At 43.1% G+C, this 10,247-nt stretch overlaps 4 protein-coding genes across 4 annotated transcripts; 1 reads left to right on the top strand and 3 right to left on the bottom strand.

Moving 5' to 3' along the window:
• Positions 1-674: 674 nt before the first annotated feature.
• BJ212DRAFT_1304403 (uncharacterized protein) lies at positions 675-1,970 on the top strand (the record flags this gene model as incomplete). The annotated part of the gene is made up of 6 exons (XM_041333598.1): positions 675-708; positions 786-815; positions 951-968; positions 1,055-1,135; positions 1,411-1,433; positions 1,530-1,970. 6 exons carry the CDS (start codon positions 675-677, stop codon positions 1,968-1,970), a joined length of 627 nt encoding a protein of 208 aa, XP_041186817.1.
• A 1,744-nt stretch (positions 1,971-3,714) lies between these two features.
• BJ212DRAFT_1304404 (uncharacterized protein) lies at positions 3,715-4,603 on the bottom strand (the record flags this gene model as incomplete). Its single annotated transcript, XM_041333599.1, has 3 exons — positions 3,715-3,983; positions 4,274-4,547; positions 4,568-4,603. 3 exons carry the CDS (start codon positions 4,601-4,603, stop codon positions 3,715-3,717), a joined length of 579 nt encoding a protein of 192 aa, XP_041186818.1.
• A 1,059-nt stretch (positions 4,604-5,662) lies between these two features.
• Positions 5,663-8,392, bottom strand: BJ212DRAFT_1486830 (uncharacterized protein; the record flags this gene model as incomplete). The annotated part of the gene is made up of 8 exons (XM_041341174.1): positions 5,663-6,271; positions 6,320-6,572; positions 6,618-7,054; positions 7,112-7,216; positions 7,277-7,315; positions 7,365-7,765; positions 7,828-8,191; positions 8,249-8,392. 8 exons carry the CDS (start codon positions 8,390-8,392, stop codon positions 5,663-5,665), a joined length of 2,352 nt encoding a protein of 783 aa, XP_041186819.1.
• A 996-nt stretch (positions 8,393-9,388) lies between these two features.
• BJ212DRAFT_1304406 (uncharacterized protein) lies at positions 9,389-10,191 on the bottom strand (the record flags this gene model as incomplete). Its single annotated transcript, XM_041333600.1, has 6 exons — positions 9,389-9,533; positions 9,596-9,615; positions 9,671-9,812; positions 9,872-9,944; positions 10,012-10,073; positions 10,142-10,191. 6 exons carry the CDS (start codon positions 10,189-10,191, stop codon positions 9,389-9,391), a joined length of 492 nt encoding a protein of 163 aa, XP_041186820.1.
• Positions 10,192-10,247: the final 56 nt, after the last annotated feature.

Raw genomic sequence — 10,247 nt, forward strand, 5'->3', positions numbered from 1 at the left:
ATGAGTGGAATCCCATGTTGTGTATCTTGAGAGCGATCAGGTCCGTAGTTGTGTGGAGCTCGAAGCGACTATAACAATGCATAAGGCAGAGGTAGAGGAGATAAAAAAGAGATATGAGGAGGACCTTGAGAGATATTGTGACTGTATTGACGATTTGGAAGAGGAAGTATGATATACCACTGCAATACTCGACATCCAGATGGATGACATGGAGTGGCTTGATGGGCTGACAAATACTCAAAGGAAGGAGATAGAGGACCTCATTAGCCTCCACATTCAAGATGAGATGGAGAGGTTCCAGGCTAATGCTATTGTCAGACAAAATCGTGGACTTAATGGATCACGCACTCTTGTAATGTGTCAGTTGGACACATGTGTTTGATATTAAATGTTTCCTGCACCACTAACTGTTACTGTACAATACTCCTCATAACTGAGTTCAAACACATGTAATCCGTATCTAGCCGTCCCAATATCATTTTTCGAGTTCATACAGTGCTTTTATTGAAGCATGAACGTTAGTCATCAGCTCACCAGATCTTGCTCGTTGACTGTCACTCATGGGCGCTTATTACAATTAACAGATACAATGAAACTTCCAATAAACATAAAACTAACTGAGTGTCTCTGTTGTTGCTGAGACCCTGCTGAGTACCAGTGATCAGATCCACGTCATGCGCATCAACATTAACATCAATATCCCTGAGTGTATGTCCATTGCATAACTACCACTATAACCCAGCTTGAGTCTGACAATGGCGATGATGCCCATGACCATATTAGAGTCCACAATGATGATGTGGATGCAGAGAATGGTATGTCCCACCTCAGGCCATAGTAAAGATTTCTGACCTTATTTATCAACAATCTAACATCGAAAATGTATGTCACACACTTGAATACTCACCATCACATCAACCATCACCATTCAATATCAGTGTATTTCACAGCTATAAGCAACAACACAAGTATGTATGATTGTTCAGGATGTTCCCAAATGAACACTCACTCATTCCTGTGACATGCTGCAATTGTGGTTCTTTTCCATGACTAGTCAGAATCAACCGCAACTGCAACATCAATATATTCTCAATTCGGTGCCTTACATTTTTTTTGACACCAACATCTGGTCACTGTACGTCCTGTGATACATTCAGTCCATCTCCACACACTGATCGACTGCTGATGGATCTATAAAGTAGGATGTGATGGGTGGGAATCGTCTCACTAGCTTGCGTGGCTTTCGCTAAGGAGCGCTTAGCTCGGTTATTTCAGTTAGTTCGCTTAATTTCTTTTTGGAAATCTCGTGTGGTTTTGTCACATGTTTTCAAGTGCCAACTTAATACCATTGCCCATTTGAGTGTGGCACATGTCAATAAATAATTGATGAAAAATTGAATGAGAGAACAGGGGAATGGGGGAATGGGCCAAAGGTGTGAGCACAGTGAGCACTTTTGGTCCATTCCCCCATTCCCCTGTTCTCTCATTCAATTTCTCATCAATTATTTATTGCACATGCTAGGATGTAGCCAAGGCCAGGAAGCCAAAAAGGAGTGCAAAGCGCTCCGTTTGCTTCCTGTTCCGAAGGCACAATGGGTGTGAAGCTAGTAATAGATGTAGCAGATGATACTGCAATGCCATTTTCCTCCATCCTTGAGGATCTTATCATTGTGGAATATGGGTCATTGATGGATGGAATGGATCCCAACAATGCAGGCAATCCACATGCCTTGGCAGCCCATATGTGCATGTGCTGGTGCATGGACATCTGCACTAAGGGCCTCCACAACATTCTTGCAGAGTCATTCAGCTTGCTTGCCACACCAACGATGCCAATAGATGGGCTACCCCTGCATGAAGACACCAGGAGCAAGCTACATGAGGATGCTATATTGAGCCAGGAGAGGCAGAGATGCACTGCATTAGCACAAGTGATCTACAGTGCAAAGTCAGACTTGCAGATGGTCTGAAGAATTGTGGAGCTGGTGCGAGCACTCAGACTTGAAGTGCAGCATGTGAAGAATGATTGTGACACTTGGGACGATGACAATTCAGATGGACCAAGGAAGGCATATGTCAGCCATCAAATGGACATGATTTTGGATCTCACAAGTCAACTGATCGTTAAGAGTGGGGCAATTCTGAGGCACTGTCATATGGAGTTCTATACCAAGGAGCAGGTACAATTGTGGAAGGGGAGAGCAGACAACATGGAATCATGTGTGTGGGCAGTTGTCAATTTATGTTGTTGGTCATTGGAAGAGTTCAATGAGGTCCTAATAGATTCATTGTCCTGGTAGTTAGCAATGTGAGATATGATTTCACCATCTGCATTTGATACACCTGGCATTTGGAATACTTTATGGTTGAATATCTGAGCATGCCATCATGGTTGGCGAATGTTTGCTACGTGGATGGTCCATCTCCTGATGGATGCAAGATGTTCTGGCTCACTGGTCAGCAACTCTATATTACCACAGGGGGGGGACATGTTCACTGTTCATCCAATTGATTCAAGTTGAGTGAAAATAATTAAACTCAGAAAAACACTGGGGCTTCCAAGATGACACACATCCTGGGACTCAGGAAATGATGGACAAATGTGGACTAGTGAAATATATTGACAATGACTACACAGAAACCAGATGCAAAGATTCAAGTATCTACACATACTACAGTGTTAGTGCCCATCCATGTATGGGCACTGCAGAAAAAGGCAGATTATGTATGGGATGCAAACATTGTTGTATTGATCACTGCATGGACTAGACTATCAAATACATTGATTGCAGCAGAAGAAGTGTGAAAATAAGAAGCAGAGTGCGTGCAAGAAGACAGATCAATACGGTCACTGTCATCAACAGTACACGCCCATAGAGGCAAGAAAACCGCCAGAAATAGTCCAAGATATGAAGTAGAGTACACAAAAAAGGACAGAGTCAGATGGTCACCATCATCGACAGTACACGCCCATAGAGATGAGAAAACCAATTGACATAGCCCAAGGAGAAGGAAGATGTAAAGTAGAGTACGTGAAAGAGGACAGAGTCAGATGGTCACTGTCATCAACAGTACATGCCCATAGAGACAAGAAAACCAATTGACATAGCCCAAGGAGAAGGAAGATGTGAAGTAGAGCACGCAAAAGAGGACAGAGCCAGATGGTCACTGTCATCGACAGTACACACCCATAGAGGCGAGAAAACCACCAATGGAAGGTAATGGTACAAAAGGAAGAAAGAAATTTGCAAAAGGCAAATATATCAACTTGACATCACATGACGCTCCCATGCCACACCGACAGGAATTACAAACTCATTTCTCAGGCATGAGTTAACAGGTCATGTGATGCCAAATGTCAATGTAACTCAAGCTCCCACTGCCAGTAGTGTTGCTAGTGAACTGAATGGATAGCAGTGTACACGTCAATCCTCACAGTCTATCAATAATCTTGAATGCCGCAAATTTTCGGAGTAATGACTCTACCTTGGTCATGATAGCATCAGTGACAAAGATATACCTCATTGCACAAAAATGACACTGATGATCCTTGAAGATTATCAATGAAAACATCTCAAAATTATTGATGACATGAAGGTTAGCTCCCTGGCAATTCAATTCTTGAAAGCTTGGTTAAAACTTGCTGATCTTCAATATATTTGAAATGATGTACAATGCTAGAGTCAACATAACAGGAATGAAAGACTGCACACCCTATAGGTGCATCATCTGTTGAAACCATAGAAGTAGCTCAACATGATCGATCTCAGAACCTGGGTCAAACTGGTCATCAGTGTATAGGATATCGCCGGTGCGCACCTGCTTTGTGATGCCAAAATGCTGATAGATGATGTCAGCAATATCTCTGGTTGGTGGTGCAGTCTCGGTATCCTCTGCGCACTGTGCACTACTGCCCTTCACACAGTATTGTTGTCCCTTTGTTGCCATCATGCACAGACTAAGAAGTGGTCTCTTGTAAAGGACTGATGGCTAGTGAAGCTCGATCGCAACACATGGAACAGATTCACTGACCTATCCTGGGTGAAAGATAGGGAATAATGCATGCTCCATGTCTTGGTTGGTGGTTGTGGTCATGGATTCAGCATCAATGAACCATGACAGTTCAGTGAGATGCATGCACAAATAATGGTAGAAGTGACCTCCGGTGCTAAATGATGGCACTGGCATATAGACCACATGCACAATGCCAGGAGGAAGTATCCTGATATGTTAAAATGTCAATGCAACATGGGATAGATGACCCAAGACTTACAACATGCTCCTGGCATAAGCGTGATGACCTCCACATCACAGTTCTTCTGAATCCATGTGATATTCCTGGTATAATCTGCAAGTTTGACAGAGAGGTTCTGCAGTTGAATATGATCGCTCCTTCCACTTCTCAACCAGAAAATGACCCAGAACTTGATACCAACCTCCATCCTAAGCCACATCAGTGTCCCCTCTGCATCGTGATGCAGATATGTTAAGAAGCCTGCGTGATGAAGCAGTCCCCATCCTTTGGTGGTAAAATTCTCCAGATGGACCTTGGATATTATCAGCACACAGGTGCACATTTGGTTCCACCCATGAACAATGCCATGATCAAGATTTCTAAGGCAAAGCATTAGCACTGAGATCATCATTGCACGAGATTGTTAAAGATACTTTAATTGGTCTGGCATTGAAATCTGTGCAAGAGGTATGTTGAGGATGCATTGGATCTTCATTGGATCATTCAGTGAGTCAAAAAAGGATTTGATAGTGCTAAATATCTGAGGCTTAGCATGATTGTGGCATCGCACCTCAACATCTATAATACATCTGAATAATGTCTGTGATTGAAATGCATGTGGATGGTATACCATGGACTTGCATGGGCCTAAGTGGTGAAATCCCAAACTCCACATCAAGGTAGTGCAGGTCAAATTGATTGCACGATGATGTGAATGGTACTCTGGTGATTTTCATGCATTTATTGATTGACAGAGATTTAGAAATGATGTTCATGATGTCTGAGGTTGTAATGAATGACTTGTGAGGTGATGGACACGTTGAGAATGGACATCGGATGTTGGCAATTGTGCCATGTACTTGATCAGCAGGATATTGACTTCATCACATAAGTTCACATCATCACCATCAAAAATCGTGGGAAGGATGGTCTTATACCCATTTCTCCATGTGATGGATGGGCTTGTTTGTGGTACTGCGTTCCAATGACGCTGATGGTTAAATCAAGATAGTTTTTGGATGACATTATGGTCATTGAACAATGACAGCGATATGATGGAACTGGAAAGGCTTGCGACACTGGGTTTAAGGCAGGCTTTTCAGATCACATGGTGAACAACTCGCATGCTACAATGGACAATCTTGGAGCATGCTATCAGGCATGAGCACATTGCTCAAATTAGCTGATCATGTATGTCAAGTCAGTATTTCTGCCCTTAGATCACAGTCGCGATCCCTGGTAGTCTCACACATGCTTAGAATGTTTGAGACTGTATGACCTTGTGCATCACTTTATTTTGTACAACTAACAGTGATATTCAGGCGTGTGTCATCCCAACAGTGATTGCCCTTTTGTAATACACAGAATGCATCATGTCATGGAGACATGGGAGTCATCATGCAGAACCATTTCTATCTGATAATTACATCATGTCCACAGACATGTCCATTCACTCACTTCACAAGTATCTTGAGGGGTGGCATGAGTGACAGTCTGTGTAACATCTTTCTCACCATCTGTGACAGGTCCAACAACCAAATCAGTGTCACATTGCATGCTTTCTTCATGCAAGAAGTCCCCAGTCAGCAGCAGAAGTGTGATTGGTGACAGTTTTGGTGGACTATGTCTGAAATGCGGATGCTTAGGTGATTCACTGTCAGGGATGAGGATTACTGGGCTTGATGGGTGGGCGCCAATGTGACATGTCAATGGAGAGGTTGGTTGCTCAATCTCTTCACAATTGCCATCCTGTGGAATTGGTCTCACATGATGCACATCTGACAATATTGACATCTGTTGTTCACCATCAGGATTATGATGATCATCTGCTGTGTTGGCATCCCATGCCTCCAGGAGCACGGATTCGTCATCCTGCAGACTACTGGCATTGGAAATCAATGACAAGTGAGGGACCACTGGAGACATGATGAAACCAGATTCGTCAATATCAGTTGATGACAGGATGGGTGACAGAGATTGGGCCAAGATTTCTTGACAGTTCTTGCAATGCTTTGCAGGACCTCTACCACCATCCTTCTAATATAAATCAATTTCAATGCCAGCGATTGTGCAAGAATGACTGACCTTCAGTGGGGACACTTGAGAAGATGTTCTCTTCCGCTTTGGATATTTTGAATCGCCCACACAAGTTCCAGGCTTGTCTGAAGTGGAACCTTCTCCGATGATCATGCAATCCAATGCATCTATGACTTCAACCTCATCACCATCAAGTAATCCATCTGCATCATTGTCAGTAACGTCTGTGAATCCTGACCATGGAGCCATTATTTCATCGGGTTTTAGTGCTAGCCATGGAATGTCCATGTCTGATAACATCCTGTTACATTATCAGCTTCAGATCCTCAAACATATCAATGCTTACTGTGCTTCAATCACTGGTGGGGAGTTACATGGCAAAATTTGTAGGTTACTGCAGCTCACTTCCGAGCAACTCATGGCTTTGCCAAGTGCATGGAATAGATGACACAGGTACTGAGGACTCATTTCCATGTGTGCAATTGCAGTGTACAATCGCTCCATCCCCATGGCCTCAAAGAAATGATCATTGCTGATCTCATCCATCAGCCGTGGATTTTGCAGAATGATAAGTCCATCAACCAAAGCATGCATGTTTAGGTTCATCATCTGATGAAACCAAATGAGCATCCAGGTTCCGAGATTCAAGAACACATGTGAGTTTCCTTTCTCAAATACAATCCTTGTCCAATATTCCCAGTCATCATGAAGGCTTGGCAGCAGGACGTTTTCTAACCCTTCCTCATCTCGACCGTGTGAAGACCGATTGTTCACATCTGGCAGCTGGACGGATCACTGGATCAGTATGTCAAAGTGCGACCAAGTCAGTAGATGACTCACTTCAACTGTCAGAGGATCAGAACAATATCCTGTGGATGATCCTGCCTCATCATCCTCTGACTCGATTATGATGGGTGGTGAAGGCGCCTTCTGCTTTCCATATACCTTGCACACCCTCAGTTTGTGCAATCATCGTCCTCCCTTGGAATTTTTCTTCAAATGTACATTGCTTTCAAAGCAAGATGTGATTTCATCAGTGTGGCTCTAACATGATGAATCAGTCACCAAGCCACACTGTAAGTTGTGTTCAAACCTTGACATCAACATCGATGACATCTTTCCTTGGCTTACTGCTCCCTTGGGTGATCACTGATTTCTCCTGATATCCATCTTTGTTCAACCTGCCAGGCCTGGAGCCCAGCTCAGTCTTCTGCAATACAGTGCTGTCACCAGAGCCTAGATCAATGTCTATCACCTGTGATAATGACTGTGACATCGCAGAATGTTGTTTGGTGGTATTTGCAGTCTCTTCTGAGTGCATCAACTCTATGTCAACATCACCTTCACTGTTCACCACCTGCACTGATTCGTCAGTGGTTGTGTTCTTAATGATGGTAGATATGGTGTCATTTTCCGAATGCTCATGTTCAAATGACCCCCCGCACATGTTGTTGCTGTCAGAACAGAATGCATCATGCATTCGTTTCCCTATGACTGCAACATATACATGGTTTGTGTAAAGATAGATTTAACTCATACAACTACGCAAGACTTACATTGCTGAACCGCTTTCAATCCCTTCTTCTCCCTGAAATGAGTCCAGGTGCACTTAATGTCCTTGAGGGCTGTGATCTGCATCTCCTCAGTGAATGAGCTATCATGCAATGCAAGAGCAATGTGATAGTTGAGATACACTGAATGCCACTTCGAGGTAGAGCTTGATGCATAGGCCTTCACCTCGCCATGGAATGCTGAGATAACATCTTTGAAATATTTGACTAACAACATGTAGAATGTGACAGTCGCATTAACGCCATCAGACTTTGGAAGTTTTCTTAGCACTGTAATGATTTGTTGATACAGGCAAAATTGATGGATTATGAGCCGAATTTGATCGAGGCATTTTGGGGATACTTTGACCTGAAATGTGTCTTCTGTGATGTGCATTAATCCCATGAATGAGTGTGGGACACTTACCTTTTCAGTCACACTGCCTATTTTCAACATATGGATGTTATCCTCCACATCCAAAGACACAGTGTGAGGCAAAAGGACCTTGATTCTCTTCGAATCATGAGATTTTATTTCCAAGACAATTGGTGGTGGTGTTACAGATGACATCTCAAAGTAATTCTTTACTGACAATGTCTTAAAGTCATTGATCTTAGTGTTGTGTTCATGCATTCAGAGTTTATTCCTCAGTGGCTCAGTGGCTCAGTGATCTGGATATGGTGTTATATTCACACAGTTCAATAATCAACAACACCTGTGTTAGGCGTGTGAAATCGGCAAATTACCCTTCACCAAAACAACCAATATTGAGCTTTATTCATGGCAGTCCTGAAACCCACACATTTTCCTCAAGCAAAACCAAAGGGCCATCCAGCCACATCTGCGTCCGCATCAGCATCCATGTCTGCATCTGTGTCAGCATCTGCACAGCATCTGCAGTGCGTCCTCACCAGCCATCAGTGCAGAATTGTGCTCACAGGATAGATGTGCTGCCTGCACCTGTAGCAAACACATGTCTGAAGTGCAAGAGACAAAGACCTGCCAGATATGATTCCCATTCACTAAATGCACCCTATGTCAAACTCACTCCGATTCTGGAAGATGATTTAAATGCCATGGATATCGATGAAGTCAATGAGACCAAGTCACAAAATCTCAGGCTGCTGACATGATTAAAGATCCAATCATCATATGTTCCTACTTTCATTGAATTGATTAAAAAACCATTGACATATCTGAGTGCTGTATTTATTGCCATGACATCAGATCTTATATCTGGAGATGTCAGGCTGAAGGGTGTGGAAACCCAGTGTTACATCAGCTTGGGGTGAATGTGATCATGGGTGCCTGGATATATGGCCTGATCCAGAGACTGGAAACATGAGTGTGACTCAGACAGATGTTCCTATGCCCTCAGTGCCATTGCGATAAAGGATTGGCAATGACTGTGAGTTGATCAGCCTCATACAGCAATGAAGCAGTCTTGAATGCCGATTCAATAGTATAGGATTCAAGGATACTCCATGCAACAAGGATTTCTTTATTGCAACTATTTCCCACTGCTCACAATCTTCTTGTTACCAACCACCCCACACAATTTCCTCATCAAATTGGCAAGGTCAACAGCGACAGAAACTCCAGGTCAAAGTTAATATCACAATACAGGGATGGTAGGCCTGCCTTCACATTTTTATGCAGCTGACGCCCAAGAGTCGCAATGCATTCCTCATTAAACCACTGGTGGCATGTCCTGCAGTATCGCTGGAGGGTCATTGGCAAGTGAAATGCAGGATCACATGAGTGCATGCACACTTGGTGGCTATCTGGGAGTTCTACATATGTTTATCAGCTGTCAGCACAGATACAAGCAGAGAGATATTTGCATACATGGATGTTAACTGCTTTCGTGTACACCATTTTATGATCCCTTGAGAATTTGATATCAATGGTCCATCTATTGTACAGTGTCCCTATTGGTATTTGAGGCTGCACTAAATCACCTTCATGTATGGCAGGATGGTTGCGTGATCTACAAAGCATGGACAGATGTCAATCAACTGACTTAAATATGAAACCATCTCTAGGTACCTACCCTCGACACAGCACATGTCCACTACAGTTATAAGATCACTGAGGATGAGCTCATATTCACCAACACACGCTGTGAGACTAAGTATACAAGAAGGCATCAGAATGATGTCAGTGGTAAATTAAAATCAACAACGTACTCAACATCCTCGTCTTCCAAGTCAACCTTGCAATAGTACCACTGTATTTTAAGCCATACATCCTACAATAGAATATTTAGGTGAGTCAAACTGGAGACATTTAAAATGTACTGCACTTGCCTGGACCCACCTGCCAGCCTTGAGATAGATATCAACCACCTTACCATACCAATAGGACATCGATAGCAGACTCCCATCTTGCAGCTGAACTGCTCATTTATCTAGTGGATAGATTG

This window comes from Suillus subaureus, assembly GCF_016647635.1.
Source record: "Suillus subaureus strain MN1 chromosome Unknown BJ212scaffold_61, whole genome shotgun sequence".
NCBI lineage: Eukaryota > Fungi > Basidiomycota > Agaricomycetes > Boletales > Suillaceae > Suillus > Suillus subaureus.